General features: G+C 42.4%; 1 protein-coding gene across 2 annotated transcripts in view; it reads right to left on the bottom strand.

Moving 5' to 3' along the window:
• The window catches only part of LOC139614432 (inactive phospholipase C-like protein 2), a 67442-nt gene that overhangs the window by 30536 nt on the left and 18443 nt on the right, over window positions 1-18463 (bottom strand). The window contains exon 2 of one of the 2 annotated variants that reach the window (XM_071471697.1): window positions 9657-9761. The exons of the other annotated variant lie outside the window; for it this stretch is intronic. Within the exon in view, the coding sequence (XP_071327798.1) occupies window positions 9657-9761 (105 nt within the window). The remainder of the gene's footprint in view (window positions 1-9656; window positions 9762-18463) is intronic. 2 annotated transcript variants of the gene reach the window in all.

Here is an 18463-nt window from a genome sequence, read left to right as displayed (position 1 = left end):
AAGATGGAACAGAGCAGAGCAGAGCCCCCTTGATGACGTACTCTCCAGAAATGTGAGTCACAGTATGTGTGTTGTGTTTGCCTCCATGCGTGCTGGGGGATCACAGGATCAACGTCTGCACACATACAGAACATCCTGACAGACAAATAGTCACAGCTAGGGCACATTACACCTCATACTGACATGTCAAACATGGAGAAATCAAACACACACAGACACCACAAACTCACTGTGTTTTGATCATGAAGTGTTATCATCAGAGTGCCCTGCGTAACTAATTACTATTTCTATCTCAATGATAATATCACAGCTATGGTAAAAAATATCTTCCCCTCGAATGATCGCATTGATGATTTTCATCATAGTAGCTGACATACGTACTGTCTGGAGGAAGTTAGAGATTTTTCGATGCCATGTTTTCTGATTTTCAGATTCTGGATTTGTGTATCAGCCAATACCAAGTACTGAACCGATATCACTGCATTAAAAAAAAAAAACAGCGGTATACTACTAAACCTGTATGGATGTGATGTGATTGCTGTCATTGTATGACATGAACAGACACGAGCACCGTTGAATCTTCCTTTTATTACCACCCCTCCATATTAAAGCCTTGCATACTGTACACGTTGCCTTTTTATTGGTTGGACTTTCCAGTGTAACATGTTGCCAAATTGCTGACATTTTGCTAACGGCTAACGCTACATATTTACTGGAAATCAATCATTCACCTCTCTATAACAGTAGTTACCACAAGCACAGCACAACTTCCTGTGTAAGCTACTGTTTCAGAGCAGAGAAGAAGAATTGATTTCCGGGAAAACTGTTGTTCTATCTGTGTGAAACTGTGTGTTTATGAATAAATTATATGGCATCAGGTCGGTGCATAGAGTTACTCACTGATACCCGATACCATATTTTAGGCACTAGAGGATGTGTTTCCAATACTAGTTTCGGTATCGGAACAACTCTAGATGAAGTGCTGCCTGCCTAGATGAAAAACAGAGCAAGAATTCACTGCGTCCAGGTTGAGTCATTCCACTATTTTTTATTCTTATCCCTCTAAACAATGATAGTGACATTATATATATAACCTCAAATGAGGTTGGGCAAGATTTTGTACAAAATAAATGTTAAAAAATGCACCAAATAATGGAATCATGTGCTGCAAAAAAAGAAATTAACAAGTGAGGATGACCTGAAAATGTTGCGTGTTATCTTTTTTTTTTTTTTTTGATGGAAGCCAGACACTGTTCCCTGCAGAAGCACTAGACATGAAGAATCAGAGGCGTTTGCCTTGAAGCACTTCATCGCTCTGTGAGCCCCAGTCTGCATGGATGAGGTAGGTGGGAGGTCATTAGCAGAACACCCCCCCTTCCTCCTCCTCCTCCTCCTACTTCCTCCCCTCCCTCCTCCAAAAGTCTAGGCCGCCCACCAGCACCCCAAGGCAACACAGGGCCTCGTCCTTCCCACATCCAAGACGGTTACACAAACTGACATCTGAATTCTGCCACACACAGCTTGGGGCGGACATCATTCACTCTCTAACAGACTCTACTCCCCAAAACTGGGTGGAGAGAGAGAGAGAGAGAGAGAGAGAGAGAGAGAGAGAGAGAGAGAGAGAGAGAGAGAGAGAGAGAGAGAGAGAGAGAGAGGTAAAGTGGATCTATGCTAAGATTGTGTATATGCAAGAAGGAAAGATAAAAGGAGCAATTGACAGAAATTGAGAAAGAAGTTTAATGAGCTTAATGTTAACCTCATTTGTTTAGATGTTTTGGCAATGCTCTGCGACCTCAATGCCAATAAAGCAAATTAATTCAAATTGAAAAACTAAATTCTCACAGGGGGAAAGAGAGGGGTGGAGAGATAAATACGATGTCAGTAACATTTTGGCTTGGCAACATGGCATTGTTATCTGTCATGCCAGTAAAGCATCTTTGAAGTGAGTACAGATTTTGGAAACGGGAGAGGCGAGGGAGGGATGGAGAGAATAAAGAGAGACAGACGAGGGAAAGAGAGTCAGAGGGAGGGAGAAGTCGGGCCTGTCACTGTTTGTCACAGTAATCTCTCATGTGGGCGGCTGCTTAAATTCTCTCAGCGCTGGTCTCAGCCGCACACTGTGCAACTCATCGTACCATCTTACAGCGAGTTTTGCAGAACACGAGCATAATGTGTGAATAGGCGAGAAAATCAAGGGTCTGAGAGGAAAAGCGCGTGAGCGTATGCAGCCGTGCTCGTGTTTGTCCCACTGCACGAATGGATTTACATTCTCATCCAGGTGGTACACTGTGCACGATGCTCGTTGTGCCTTGAATGTAAAGCCCCGGCTCTGCTCTTAACACTCTTTCTGTGCTCAGATAATAAGTGGAAATCCCTCAGAGAACTCTGAACAGGCCAAAGAGCACCAAACAGTCTCACTAATTACTGGCCCACAGAGAGTGGGGAGGTCAATGCTATCGAGCTGTGGAAACACAGGAAAAAGGACAAAGTGCTGCAGCCTGGCTTCAATACTGAAGTCGCAAAGCATTTGTGTTTAAAAGTCCATTTATTTTCATGAATCCACTCAATATGTTCAGTGTGGCACCTCTGCAGGTCCGGTCATAAATCCTACCACACCTGTCTGAGTTCTACGCACATTTGAATGCACACATGCACGTACACATGCGCACCAACATCAGGCTCTCCTGTGGCTTCTCTGTCATACCACACTCATCCTCCCTGGCTGCTTTCCTCAAGCTTTCCATCACCTCGCGTCACCAATGGGGCCAATTATTTCTCGCAGAACCTATTTCATAAGCTCTGTTCAGGTGAGTTTGCGTGTGTGTGTGTGTGTGCTCATGTGTGCATGCTTGTTGCTAAGCATGAGAGACAGAGAGAGAGAGAGAGAGAGAGAGAGAGAGAGTCAGAGGGAGTCTCTTTTGCAGGGTCAACTCACATCCCCTTCAAGATTTCCTCACAGTCAGCTTCCTGTCTTATTGGTCTGTGGTCAATCTCTTCTGTCGGCAAAGGTGTGTGCTGTCAGTCCAAGCCCCCACTCACTCTGACTGATTGTGCGCATGTCAGGTCATGCTGGTAATTCTGTAGAAGCTGTGTTAAATTATAACAAAATAATCCTTGTATATGGACAGGGGGTTGTCTGACCCTGGATTCCCTGAAAATCTCCTGTCGATTGTGCTTTCCACTGTTTGAAGGTTGTTTTATCAGCTCATACTCATCATTTCTATCTCGCGCCTCCTCCATTAACTACTCCACCGCTGCACAGGCCCTGTGTCCCCATTCAGCTAATGTGTCTGAGTGTCCCTGAACAGAGTGTACAGAGAAGACAGGGTTATATTCTCACTAAGGGGCATCCAAACATCTAAAATTTTTATCTCTTAAAGCATTCCAAGGTTTTCACTACCTAAAGCTGCACTCTCAACTACTGCACATTCAATCTTTAAGTGATGGTGACAGACAAAAAGTCTTGAAAGAAGGTGGACTTCCTTCAAAAACCTCATATTCGACAGATTAGCTGGTCCTTGATCACTTAATACTGAAGGCACCAAGAGGACAAGAGAGGTCAGGTGAGGATTTGCTTAGCTTCTGTGTGGGAAACAGTTTTTTTTTCTCCTGTTTTTAGGCTTGGATTAGTCACTTCCTGTTCAAGAAAAAATATGAGAACAACTTAGTTTTATCTGGAAAAACAAGCTGAACCTATGTCGCCTATGTTAGGAATAGTATGCTGTTAACTCTTGCAGCAGTTTTTCTTTGGATAAGTGGGACCAGTGTTGAAGTGCTGTAATTTAAAGCACATGGAAAGCGCGTGCTTCAAATAAAACCTTGAACGTCAATAATTATTTGAGTTGCAGGCTTTTCATCTGACAACAGACGTATAACAAAACTGCTCGCTGTGCGCCAAGACCCTCACCGATATCACTGCTGGAGGCACTCACTGAGTCCTAGCAGATATAACTATGTTTAATACTCCCCCATGGTCTGCAATGCTTTAATTAAACTGTGTTGTCGCATCTCAAAGCATTCCTCTCATTACAGTTATTACCGCAGCGTTTTCTCATTTCCCCAAATGGTTTTCAGCCACAGGCACCGGATCTTGGCTGCATTTGCCAAAGATGAGAGGGGTGTGACAGACCGTGTGTGTTTGCAAAACTGATGACCAGCGAAAGGATAATAGTTGACACCGACACACTGACACTGTGGGGTCTTGTCATCAGTCTGTTGCTTCCACTCTCTCAGTACTGTTCACTCTCCTCCTTTGTCTTTCTCTCTTGGTGCATTTCCATCAACCTGCTTGATGCACAATTTGAAACTGCAACGGAAACACGTGGATTTTTAAAAAGCTTTCTAATGTCACAAAAATTGTATACGCTGGCACGAGGTGTTTTTTCAGACTGTTCCACAAACTGATATTTTGCAAAACTGAAATACACTTTTCGCATTCAAGTTGTGACACTTGCCGTATCAGGCCCCCGGGAACCAGACTGCTGGCAAAACCACTGTCACGATTAATTGTCATGATATTGCACAAGAAGAAAAACAGCTTTATTCGCATAACATCACTCGATGGAAACACAGACCATTCGCAAGTGTGTTTTCTTGACTTTTCTAAAACCAAAAATAAAAGTCGACGTTGCGCAAAACTGCAAAGTAAACCCAGTTTCTGTGACCTCTCTCGGTTCCTCTTGGTCTTATTCCTTCTCCACATACATCCTTTCATACAACACCATTAAACAGATAAGACTGATACTGGGAAACAATTAAGGTCAGACTAGCGGTGTGCTGACTGTTTCCACCCTGTGGGAAATGATCTATCACTTCCTCAATAATATCTGACAGATGCAGCTGTTTTGAGGCTCAGGCACAACAAAAGAGGAAGCCAGAGGAATTGTTTTGGGTACACGCACACACAGACACAGACACACATACACAGACATATACAGGATGTGGAGATCTTCTGTTTCTTCTCAGTGTGTGTATGGATGACTACAGCTCACTTTGAACAGGAAGTGAGAATGTTACGGTGGCTTGTATGTGCGATGCTAACAGATGTGGCCTCTCTCTGATCCACTTCCAGTGAAACTTTGCTTGGGCCCTCTCTGAAGCACTGACCATATACAGCCTGCGGTCCTCTGTGTTGCAGCGTTGCTGAGACTGACATGTTTATCACAGCCAGACAGGGGAGGCTGAGGATGAGCGGGAGGCTGATTAGCAACAAATGTCACCGTGCCAGTCCTGTGCCACGCATCTCCGCGGCATTTACCCTCCACCTCAGACACAATGCTTGTATGAAAACGCCAAAAGATTACAGGTAAGTCTGCAACAAAGAGGAAAATAAGAGTTATCCGTGCAGTGTAAGAAAAAACATGATGCAGTGTTTTTAAGCCCCAGAAACATCAGGTACTGATGAGGGACTTGGTGCGGGATTTGTTCTTTAGCTACAAATAAAATCATTACAGGACAAAGAGGTCACAAGTTGGCCAAAGCATAATCGTGGTCTCTCGGACTTCCTGCACCGGCATCCTCAATCCTCCGGTCTGTCAATGTGGCCACACAGGCATAACCTTGACTACCGTCTGCAATGCAGCGAATGGCAGGGAGAGAAAGGTGCCCCCCGCCTGCCACCAGAGAGCTGTGCTGCTGCTGCTGCTGCTGCTGCAGTACAGGACACCTCTGCTACACTCCTCTCCCCGCCTCCATCCTGCCTACACCTCACCTCACTTTTTTTTTTTTTTTTGCCTCTCCTCTACTCCCTCAACGGGACCAGAGAGAGGGTGAGATTAAGGGGGAGCAGCATCCTGTGCTGTCCTCTGACAGATGTGCCTTGTGGCATTCACAGACCACCACACAAACACACACGCACACAACCGCAGCCTGACCTTGATGGTGAATCTGTGTTTGTCTCCATCTCGGTCGAGGTGTACATTGAAGAGAAATTCACGAGGGGACAAACATCCATAATGGATGCCTACAATTCCACAGACCTGTTTTCCCTTCTACACCTCCTCATCTCCACCTACACACAAACACACACTGCCTCGCTGTAAAACCAACATGTTTTTGTGGAGGTACACACCTGCCTCCAAGTGCAGCACAATCACTGTCCAAACACCCACCATGTATGTATTTTAAAAATCCAGAGCCGAGAAGCTATTTAGATGCTGGAGTAGAGAAAGAGAAGGAGGCTAAAATTGGCAAGTGTTCAGTGAAGTCCAGTCACCTGTGTAGGTGCAGAGGACTGTGTGTGGGCAGAAGAGCAGGCGAGCTTACTATAGCACAGCACACATGGAGCCTTCGGTAAGGGCTATTGTTTTCTTCCAAAGCCCCGTCTCTGCTCAGCGTTTGGCAAAAAATAAGACTACGTCTCTGAGCAGGCTTTGATCAATGATGCATTTTCTCCCTGACACATTCCACGCCTGTGTCCGTGAAGCCCACTCAGCTCTATAAATAATCTCTGTGAGCCTGATCCGTGGCTGGGCTCCTTCTGTCTCGTCAAGAAGCTGGCAAACCGACTCTTGGACTGTTCCAGCTCCAGTGTAAAAAAAAATACTCTGGCGTGGTATTTACACCCGCTTATCTTTGATCTACAGGCTGATGATCCTTCTTACACAGCTCCTTGCCTCTCCTTTACTATTAGATAATCATTCAGCATTACTTCATTGGTTAAGTATTTTTGGACCAGACTGTGAATGTTTTACATTGGCTCTAAAACTGTATCAAATTGTCAGCTAATGGAGACTAACTGAGTACATTTACTCCAGTTATGTACTTCAGTATAACTCTACTAGGTGTACTTTATTTGAGAGTATCCACTTTATATTACTTCATAGTTCTACCCACTGCATTTCAGAGGGAAATACAGTTCTGACTTTATTATACTCATTTGAAAACTATATTTATGATACAGATTAAGATTGAAAATAGCCTGTAAAGAGTCCATCAATACATCAAATAGTCAAAATTAGCTCCACCTCCACTAGCTGCAACACTAAAACACTGCTTACCCATTTATGCATCAGTAATAATATAATAGTAATCCAGTTATGTAATATATACAGTTAACACTGCCAAGGGTCATTCTGCACAATGAGTTCTTTGAATGCAGGATTTTAATAATGTCCTTTTGTGATGTGTAATGAGGATCTGAACGCTGGTTAAAGCTCACTAGCGATAACCAGTAGGATCTGATATCGGAGCGAGACTGAACCGCTGCGACGATGAATAACAGTTTCAATAGCTTTTTCTTGCAGCGGTGGAGACAAATGTAGGACATGGGAGGAAGTGGGTGTGTTTGTGTAAATGCACAGGGAAGGGAGGGTGGGGAACACAGGGGCAGCGCAGTTCAATTTGCCCACTTCGCAGAAGAGCTCTGGGTGAAGGTGACCTTTGTGTTTGCCCGGAAAGCCTGGCTGGCAGAGACTGCAGTGAGGAGAATCGGGTCCATTCTCGGTGCACTGGTACTAATGATGGACTGGCAGAGGGACAGCATGGGTGAAAAACTGTGGGTCTCTTGCGTCAGGAAGAGAGAAGGCGGTTGGTATGCAGGGGAAGAACAGGGAGAACAACGGCTCCTATTTTTAGGTCTGGCCTCACTCCTTTACGGAGAAGGGGGGGAGCCAGGATTCCCTGGGAGAGAAGTGAACAGCAGGAGGGGAGGTGAATTTGATGAGTATGCGTAAGGAAGCCACGCTGATATCCAGGCCTTGATACAAGCTGACCCAGTTCCACCAAAAAAGCCAAAGACCCCATCTTAAACATGGACTCATCTCTCCTAACAAGAATGTTTTCTTGATGCTAAAGTGAAGGTGACAAAGAGACAGAGCTCAAGGTCCAGTGGATGGATCAAGTCCTCAATCTCCCGTGTTAATCTTCACAAAGTTAACTATTCTTCTGTCCTATTAAAGCAAGTTGTGTACACCATGCTGCAGCAGGCACACACACACACACACACACATATATAATCTTACATAATGCAAAGCAGTTGTTTAAGGGGATATAGCCATAGCTCCATGGGGACCACCATCTCAGTGTGGTCTTCAAAGAGTCTTATTTAAGCTTATTTCACTTATTCATTGGAGTGTCTTTCTCTGTGTTTGGAAGTGTTTACTTTCAGTCATTTTTTTGGCTGTCTCAGATAAGGTCAACTTCACCTTGAGGTTATATGTTTGTTTGCATTTGAAGTTGTAAAACCAGCTAAAAGGTGAACACTACTACATTAAAATATAGATCTGGATCCAACTCCACACAGCTTCAGAGAGAAACTGGAATCCGAAAAAACGTGAGGAAGCACCTATAATGACTTTGATATTTGAGTGAAGCACCGTTTTGGTCCTCTGTTGTGTTATCTCTTCATGTGGTTGTCTTTACAGCTCCCTGTGGAGCACAAAAAAACCTTGTAAGCCTTCTGGCAGTAGCTACAGAAGCAGCAGTTCCGGCAGCAGAACCACATCAGTGTTTAAGGGCGGACCTGGCAGGGCTGGGCACTCAACCCTGGTCATTACCATTCTCTGTGGGGAGCAGTAAGACCTGTTTCCTGAAGACTTTCTCCAACCAGCTTCACTTCAGTGAACATTTCCCAGCTTCCCTGAAACCCTTTTCCTATTCTCCACCAACATTTGTGTTGAGTCCCTTTAGAGAGGGAATGGGAAATCCAAAGTAGGACATAAACACAGTTGAAGGCCTCATTTCAAAGGTAGAAACTATGCCCAAAGTCACAGCATTACTCACATCTCTCCAAGGACAACAAAGGCTTTTGTTGGGCATTTGCTTAATTATGGAGAGAGACAATACCGTGTAGAAAACGGTACTCGTTGCCCTTCAGAAAGGAAAAAATTAAAATCCCACTGCGGAGTGGCTGCTTTGACATACCAGGCTGAAGTGTGTGGGTGTTACAAGGGCATAGAGGGGGGAAACCAGGGTCAGAACAGCTGTGCTTGTAGGCGGGCGGGGGGATGCAGTGGCACAGAGGAGCACAACACAAAGCTCCATTAATTCAAGTAAACTACTTCCCCCTGTAGTGACAAATCCTGCTCAATTGTGGCTTACAATAATGTTTCCACATTTAACACTGGAAGACCCAGTAATTCTTCTGCCCCTTTGAAAAAAGGACAGGACTAAGGGTTTTTGAGCTGAAATGAAAAATGTCAGTGAACTCAGCAGGATTTGAGGCCAGTGCACTGGACGGTCACATGCAGTCAGGATCCTACAGAGCACTCCCCTCCTCATCCATCTGCTACTCACCCATGACCCCTCCCTTCCTTCCTTCCTTCCCTCCTTCCATCCTTCCATCCTATTGGTATTTTTTTTTCCAGGTCTGAATAGACTCATCTGAAGGATACTCCATCCTCACCAGAGCTAAATATGACCATCATTTGTCTTGTGTTTTTGTTATTTCTCTCCGCCTGCACTGTTTACTAGAAGTTGTTCAATTACTGGGCTGTGCAAGTGGAAGCTCCTTTGTCACTTCCTGTACAAAGGGCTTATTGTGATTTAACATGCTGCATCCGAGAGCATCCTGGCTGATTTACTACACTCATTAAGGACCACAGCAACGCCAGCTCTGCACTGCTGCTCCACTGTACAGGCTTAGTGTGCAGGAGGGATTTAACAGTATTGTAACACTGCTGCAAGGTGATAACAATACCACTGAAGTTTTACTACACGGTTGCAGTGGACGTTAGGAGGAAGTGTGAAAGGCCTTCTTCCATTGCTCCTATCTCTGTTAGTGCTCCTCTTCCCTTTAGGTCTCTGTTGCACTGTGAGGGCACCTGAAGGACAAGGTCACACACACACACACACACACACACACACACACACACACACACACACACACACACACACACACACACACACAGTTTTACACACATGCACACACACAACATAATGCAAATGCTCAGCAGCTAATCTGATAAAACATAAGGAAGACAGAAAAAAAAAACAGATATCTACATAATCCTATAAGATTGTCATCAGTGAGCAAACATTATGTTAAAGCTGGACTCGTGGGAAGATGAGACAAGGGATTTGCTCACTTTCAAGAAAAATACATAGATACACATTCATTTTATATAAATCTTACCCACAGAGTAGAAGAGGGTGCCTATTCACAAAGCACTTTTCATCGCAGCTCTGCATACTATTGATTTCAGAAATGCCTCCTGAGCAGTGCCCACACCCTAACTAGCTCCATCCACATCCCGTCCTTCACATCCAGATGTTTTTTTTTTCCTTCTTCTTCTTTTTTTTTCCCTGAGCAACAAGTGCGCAGTGTTGTCAATCAAAATGCAGTTGACTACATTTGAACCCAGATTACAATCAGTTGCCAATTTCTGGTATACCGGTAATTGAAATTCATCAGCAGTGACCTTTCTACAGCAGAGCCGGGCATAGCTGCATCCAGCATTCTTATTTCATTCACAAACCTGTCTGTGACAGATAACAGGGAAATTATGAACGGGAAAAGAAAATGAGACCTATCAAACACAGAAAGTTGGATCTTTTTTTTTTTTTTTTTTTTTTTTTGCATATTGTGAACACATTTATTAAATGATAACGTCAGAAATAGAGGGAGATTCTGACATGATTTGCTGGGCTAATGGAGGTTAGAAGAAGTAGAGCAGATAACAGAGCTCATCAGGTGATGAACGAAAGAGCTTTGTTACATAATGCAGGTATGTTGGCAGGCAGTGTTCTGGTATAAGCAGTTTTGGTTTCAATCCAATGGCGGAAAAAGTGAAATTTCAGACAAGTGTTTAAAACACATTTTGCAAGAGAGGAAAAACTGGGATGACGTTTTTTTTGGGGTGTCTCTCCTCTGGCTTTAGCTGCTGCTGTTGCAGGGAACCTTGGTGCAAGGGCATCCCTGCATCGTGCAAAAACCATCGAAGCCTGTATGGGACATCACAAGAACCAATCCAAAATGCATACTAAGTGGCGATGAACCAAACAGAGAGGGTGAAGAAAGCACTAAAGTGGCCTGATCTGCTTTCCTCTGTCATGGGAGGAGAGAAGCCTTTTGAGATAATGCTTTTGTTGTTCCTTTCTAGAAGAAGCTTAGCCTATTGATGTTCTTACAACTATTCATTGTAACAGCTTAAGAGCTTACATGTTCTGTGCAGACTAAGAAGCCTGCATACCCACCTCCCCATCCTTCCTAAATAATGTGAAACTGGACTCAATATCTTCTTTTCACCCACAGCAAAAACTTTGCTCCTCTCTTCTGAGCCTTTGACGGCGCACACAACATGCAGCACTGATGGATTGTTACTAAATTAAAATCAGCTCATTTGTCTTAAAAAAAAAGGTAAATTCCACACCTGTCTCACAGCAGACATTTTGACTTTCAGGTGTAATGACTAATAGTAGAATTAATGTTCGCTCTGGTACATTTAGGGACAGAGATATAATCTTCCTGTCTACAGCAGTTTCACTATTTCATCATCCACATTTCTCTGTCGTACATCTGATGGAGACAGATTCATATTACAATGATATTTGAATCAATACCTAAATGTTATTAATGGTCATTTTATGAGTTAAACCTGTTTGTGAAGTGAATTATCCACCATCAGACACAATGAGTGTCTCAAACAGCTTCCAGTTTACACAGTTCAATAAATAATTGTTCAGTTTATATGATGATACATTGTACATTATTTGTTTTCCCAACCAGAAACAATTAACAGCAACAGTAGCAGACAGAAAAGCACTGGTTATTCTTGTTTTAACCAAAAAGGTGCCAGAAATTTTACCGTGGGAACAGACTTTGCTATAAATTGTATTCTAGATAACAAGCTATCAGTCCTACATTTGATTATCCAACAAAGTTAATCAGACAGCATATCAAGATGAGCGATATACATACAGATTAGCTGTTTTTCAGTTTTATTGGCTGTAGCTTGGGCTATGAGAGCAGCTACTTCGATTTGCTCGAGGACTGTGGTGGTGTTATCATCTAAGTGTTATTGCCGCAGCAGGCACAACAGTTACATTGATTATAGCACATGGATAATGCAGTGCTGCAGTGGGTGGTCTGCTGGAACAATGAATCTGGACAAGACATAAAAAGAGCAACTTATCTAAAAACACCGTTATCACAGTGAAGCCCGAGGTTTTAATTAAATACACTTGTTGTCTAAACCGATGGCTTTTCTGCTGAGGGAACAGTGCAAATTGATTGAGAAGCAATGAAGAGGCTGTGCACTAACTTTGAGCACAGGAAGCGGCCTCTCCCCGAGATACAATTCAGAACAGATCTAATAATAATAATCATATCACATTGTTAGTGAGAGGAACACAGTATTGTCACTTTCCAAACAAAACAGTGTTGAGACTGATAAACCTCTGTATGAAATTAATTATATTTGCTTTGAAGTGTGACAAAGAAGGGATTCCTCAGGCTCCAACAGTTTATGTTATATACATACATACTGTGCATACACTTTATATAGACTCAGTTCATAAACTGAGATTTTTTATCATCATCATTTTGCTTCATCACTGACAGTTGTCGAGTTGAGCGACTGAATTTTTTGCATATATTAAATAAATTGCATTGCACTGTGGGACTGTGAGCAGAAAGTAGTGGACATGTCATGAAACTACTGTCGTTGTCCCACAGTGGAATTTTTTAGGGATTTTGATGGATATTGTGGGCACATCTACACACTCAGAGTTTGGACACAAATAAAGACAGTAAATATAGTGCTCTATCTAGTAAACAGGGAGAGAGGGTGTACCAATCCCACAATGCAATGCTCTACAATTTACAGATGCGAAAATGACCATTGAGCTGTCAGTGATGATGCAAAATCATGATGATAAGTGAGTGTGACTGAAATCATACTTTACTTCTCACTACTTAGTAATCTATTGAGTATTTATTATGAAGGCAGTAGTGATCGAGGGAGCGATGAGTCAATTCATCACCCTGTTGCCAGTAGCAACCACTCCTGGCACCAGTCCATTACAGTTAACTTACACTGTTACGTGTTTTGTCAGATCTGTAACCAAGCATCTTTTCATGTACTCTCTTTCTGCAGGGTTATTTATGACAGCTGTTTTGTGATTGTTGATTGTTAATTTCTGAACGGTTTTATGTTTGGTTTTCATTGCTAACCAAGCAACCCATCAGGTTAGCTTTCTGATACTTATCAGCACCTCATACAACACAAGTGACTGTTTCTTCCTGGTATAAAGCACAAAGCAAATAATTTGACTACCAGTCTATGTCTATAATTTTGTGAATCTGCTTTCTTTGGTACTGTGCTAACTCATTTCTATCTTATTGTTTTCTGATTTGTAATTGCTTTCATTTAATTTGCTCCCTAATACTGTTTTCAAAGGTTCACAGTGGCTTCCAGTAAAAACTTCAGAGGCAAAATACACGTCTTCAACCTTTACTTGAGGTGTGTTTAGCTTGTTGCATAGCTGTGCTCTACAAACAATAGGTTTTGGTTTCTGGTGCCACTGAATTACACTGCATAATACTGAGAGGTGTTTTTATTATTTAACCCACCCTCATTCACTCATATGAATGACTTAGTTATAAAATAAACTGGTACCTGAATGCAAATATAAGTACTGTAATCATAGGCTACTACACTGTACACTAGATTATATATACAGTAGTACGATGTTTATGTGTTCATGCAGCATCTTGACTGTAATTCATTAATTTGAGCTGTAGAGAGAAACGTACAAAGAGGTTAATAGAGTGGCCTGGCTGCCTAGCAACTCAGCGGTGCCTTTCATCTGTTAATTTACACTCAAAGAAGGTCAGTGACTCAAGAGCCAACAGAAGAAGGAACAACTTCAATCGGAAACAAAAGAACAAGGATTGGCTGGAAATTTGGAAACACCCAGTCGGTTGATAAGACGACTCCTGAAAGTGCTTGCTACCACAACCTGTTATGAATTCCTTATAATTTACATAAATATATATATATATAAATAAACAGACCATTAATAGCTCTGTTATTCACAACAAGAGTATAGACATGCTATTTACAGTTTTGAAATGTTTGTGTCATATTTATAAGACAAATTAACAGCTCTGAACCTTTAATTAGATGGTTAAGTCACATTTTGGCACATTCAGCATTTAATATTTATTCTACATTCTCTATGAGCATATATCAAGCATTAATTCACTTCTCTCAGGTGAGAAATATACTAATACTGAAGTAAGTGAACTAAACTTGATTCTAAAGGGGAATATAGTTGTGGCTGAGGAAAGGTGAGCAAGTGTTCATCATTTTGCACTCAGTTTTCTGGCCATTTTGAGTGCCACAATCTTGGTCCTTACAGGGCAATGCATGTTGCCATACTTGTAAATGTGAACACACTTATGCACCCAAAATAGCAAGTATGAGTATGGGAGTACATGAATTGAGACACAGAAAAAGACTGACACCAGTCAAATCTGATAAAATGTCTGGTGAGGGTTTAGAAAGCTGTTTTTCCACAGAGTATGCCCAGAGTTTCATGAAAACAGCTTCCTTTGCGCTTGCGTCAGTGCTACAACATGATTCCCTTGATATCCGCTGTTATTGGCTGTTTCAGGGGAGGGGCGGGACGTGTCGTCATATGACCGGCATGTTTGGCGTTTGGCAACTCTTCTATTTAGGATTTTTAAAGTGTTTTTTCTCCTCTCTTATAACGTGTCCGGCACCACTCATTGAGTCTGGTACATTCAGTTCCTCAGCTGTGCAGAGGTGGTCTGAAGGACACCAATCTCAGTGTGTGCCGCCAGTCCATGAGGAAAACAATGGACACGGTGAAATGAGTCATCCTGCTTTAACTCTACCCAAACAGTGTGAAAATGCAGAGAGGAATCAATACACAGGTTGATGGGGGCTGTGAGAGAAGGTAGGTGAAGCTGTGGGAGTTCTCAAGCACAGTGTCTAATTCAGACAGTGTGAAAGGGCAGATAATGAAAGTGCAAAGAGGGCACAGACGGAGCGCCGTTTGGAAGCGGAGGTACAAAAAGATTTGAATAAAAATAAAAAAGTGGGATCACTCTTTTTTTCCTCACTCACTTCATGTTCTCGTCAGTGTGTCGGCCTTTATTGCACTTTGCACACATACATTTCTATCACATTGTGTTACATCAGTGAGGACGTGGGGAGGAATGAGCTGCCATTAGTGCACTTACAGACTCTGTCTTTGTTTCTCTCTCTCTGAGAGCTGAGTCAGCATGATGCAAGCGTGCAAAGTATAAATATTGACGAAAGCCTGCACATCGGTTGGTCAAAAAGACATTGACCACCAACCCGTGTTTAGCCTCGGAGCCTGCACATTTTTCATCTTCCTCACCCTTGGGTCTTTGTCCTTTCAACACCCAGGTCCTCTTGTCTGTTAGTATCCCACCAGTGTCCCTCATCCCTCCAACACAGAAACCAGACGCACAGAGAAAACCTTATCACCTCACAGATGTCTCGTCTTGCCTTCTCTCTCTCTCTCTCTCAGACAAACATGCACACAGGAAAAATGGTCGACTCACCACTTTTTCCGGCTGATTGTTCAGCTTTCAGCTTCTGCTTTTCAAAGTGAAGAGAAAACAACTTCCAGCTGCACATCCTCTTTTACTTTCTGTCATGCTCTCAAACCAGACACAAAAAAGTATGATTCTGTAACTACACAAATAAACAGACAAAAATGTAACACAAATAAACAAAAGAGCTCGCATAATGATTCCAGTATCATCCTGGTGTTTTGATTGCTCATTTTCAAGGCTCTAAGTTTACCCCAGATTCTACCTGGTACCACCCATTCAGCTGATTAGAAAACCTCCAGTCACGGAAAACTACTTTGCACTATATTGCATGTATTAAAATACACGATAACCTTACTCTGTAAATCTCCAGCTTCCGTAGTGCCTCACACCACAGTCCTGTTTCTAATTTAAAGGCCTGGTCCTTGTCATGGAGAGTGTTTAGGAGTGGCTCTGCACATATGAATGGCTGAGGCCAGATGAAGGTTACGGGTATGGTTATGGGTTAAATTTTCACCACAGATATGATTGACGATACAATAGCACACGCTGCAGCCTGCTTAATGCAGATGAGCTTTAATCAACAGCAGAATGAATTTTGATGGATGACTAAAGTGGAAAATCACTGGGTAAACCAGTCAGGTGGCGATGCCAGTCTCCCTTCAAGGAATAAATCAGATTTTGGGGGGGAATTGATGAGAACACTGACACACAGTGGATGTTTGACTAGAGGCATGAAATTACGTGCCTCCTCCATCAAACATCTTGCAAACGTGAAGAAGCTCAGCAGAGACATTCTCTCATTGATATGCAAGCAGCGCCGCAGCCAGGGAGCAGGCGAGGCTACGACCTGAATGGTTTTGGAAATATATACCTGGAGGTTGTCTTTCAGACTCGCACATGAATACAGAATATGTCCACCTGCTTTCACATCACTGCTCTGTAAAATTAAGATGCATCAGTAGGAATCATTAAAAAGACAGAGACAGCTGTTTTAACAAACTCAGAGAGCTAGCATTGGCTTAACTAACAAGCTAGTAAACAACCCTAACCCTAACCTTGGCAAAATAAATTAACAAATAAGAAGCCCGCTGTTGTCTACCACCATCTGAAATCATTGCTTCAAAAATTACTAAGATGTTTGTGGTAAATCTGCCACTGTTAAACTGAATTATTCGCCACCATGCAGCACAAAGCTTGACCAGTCAGCGGAGAGGAGCAGGTCTTAGCGGACGGTAAATTCCAAGCTGCAGGAGAGCCATGTGCGGATCTATGTTTTATCTATGCGCGAGGGTTAGGCAGCCAGGCCACTCTATTAACCTCTTTGTACGTTTCTCTCTACAGCTCAAATTAATGAATTACAGTCAAGATGCTGCATGAACACATAAACATCGTACTACTGTATATATAATCTAGTGTACAGTGTAGTAGCCTATGATTACAGTACTTATATTTGCATTCAGGTACCAGTTTATTTTATAACTAAGTCATTCATATGAGTGAATGAGGGTGGGTTAAATAATAAAAACACCTCTCAGTATTATGCAGTGTAATTCAGTGGCACCAGAAACCAAAACCTATTGTTTGTAGAGCACAGCTATGCAACAAGCTAAACACACCTCAAGTAAAGGTTGAAGACGTGTATTTTGCCTCTGAAGTTTTTACTGGAAGCCACTGTGAACCTTTGAAAACAGTATTAGGGAGCAAATTAAATGCAATTACAAATCAGAAAACAATAAGATAGAAATGAGTTAGCACAGTACCAAAGAAAGCGGATTCACAAAATTATAGACATAGACTGGTAGTCAAATTATTTGCTTTGTGCTTTATACCAGGAAGAAACAGTCACTTGTGTTGTATGAGGTGCTGATAAGTATCAGAAAGCTAACCTGATGGGTTGCTTGGTTAGCAATGAAAACCAAACATAAAACCGTTCAGAAATTAACAATCAACAATCACAAAACAGCTGTCATAAATAACCCTGCAGAAAGAGAGTACATGAAAAGATGCTTGGTTACAGATCTGACAAAACACGTAACAGTGTAAGTTAACTGTAATGGACTGGTGCCAGGAGTGGTTGCTACTGGCAACAGGGTGATGAATTGACTCATCGCTCCCTCGATCACTACTGCCTTCATAATAAATACTCAATAGATTACTAAGTAGTGAGAAGTAAAGTACGATTTCAGTCACACTCACTTATCATCATGATTTTGCATCATCACTGACAGCTCAATGGTCAGTATTATGCAGTGTAATTCAGTGGCACCAGAAACCAAAACCTATTGTTTGTAGAGCACAGCTATGCAACAAGCTAAACACACCTCAAGTAAAGGTTGAAGACGTGTATTTTGCCTCTATGCCTCTATGCGCGAGCTCAGAAAATGTGACTGAAATTGTTTGGAGGCTTCCAGATAGCAAAAAAAAAACAAAAAAACAAACTATGCTGCACTGACATCTTTACTGATCTAAAATGATGCTATGTTCAGCTGTCAGTGGGCTATCCAGCTGATAGTCACCTGCTATCTGCGACGGGCTGCAATTTTCACAGCTGACAGAAACTTGTCATTCCAAACACTGATGTTATTTTAGGAAGTTTGGCAATAAATCCAACTGTTTCTTGTTTATCGTGTCATTTCTGGGCACCACTGTAGTATTTTTCTTTTCATCTTGGTTGCTTCCCTGCACTGCTATCTGCTGCACTACATTATCAATTTGCTGCCTGATGTGTCGGTGACATTTTCTATCATAAAGTGCACACTGCTTCATTTCAATATAGCTCATCCAGGGTCTGTGGTCCTCTTACTTTGCATTGCTAACAGCTGGGGCCCCCGTAGGCATGTGTGGCCCCTTCACCTTGCTGCAGGGATATACTTTACTTCACAGCCCCAGCTCAAGTCAATAACATTTCCACAGTGCAGGCCTCTCTTTCAATTTATTTCCAGCCAAGAGCTCCATCAATAAGGGATGTAGTAA

This window comes from Trachinotus anak, unplaced genomic scaffold (genome assembly GCF_046630095.1).
Source record: "Trachinotus anak isolate AG129_WGS33_773 ecotype Australia unplaced genomic scaffold, CSIRO_AGI_Tana_v1 ptg000003l, whole genome shotgun sequence".
NCBI classification, from domain to species: Eukaryota; Metazoa; Chordata; class Actinopteri; order Carangiformes; family Carangidae; genus Trachinotus; species Trachinotus anak.
This window is presented reverse-complemented; position numbering and strand designations above follow the sequence as displayed.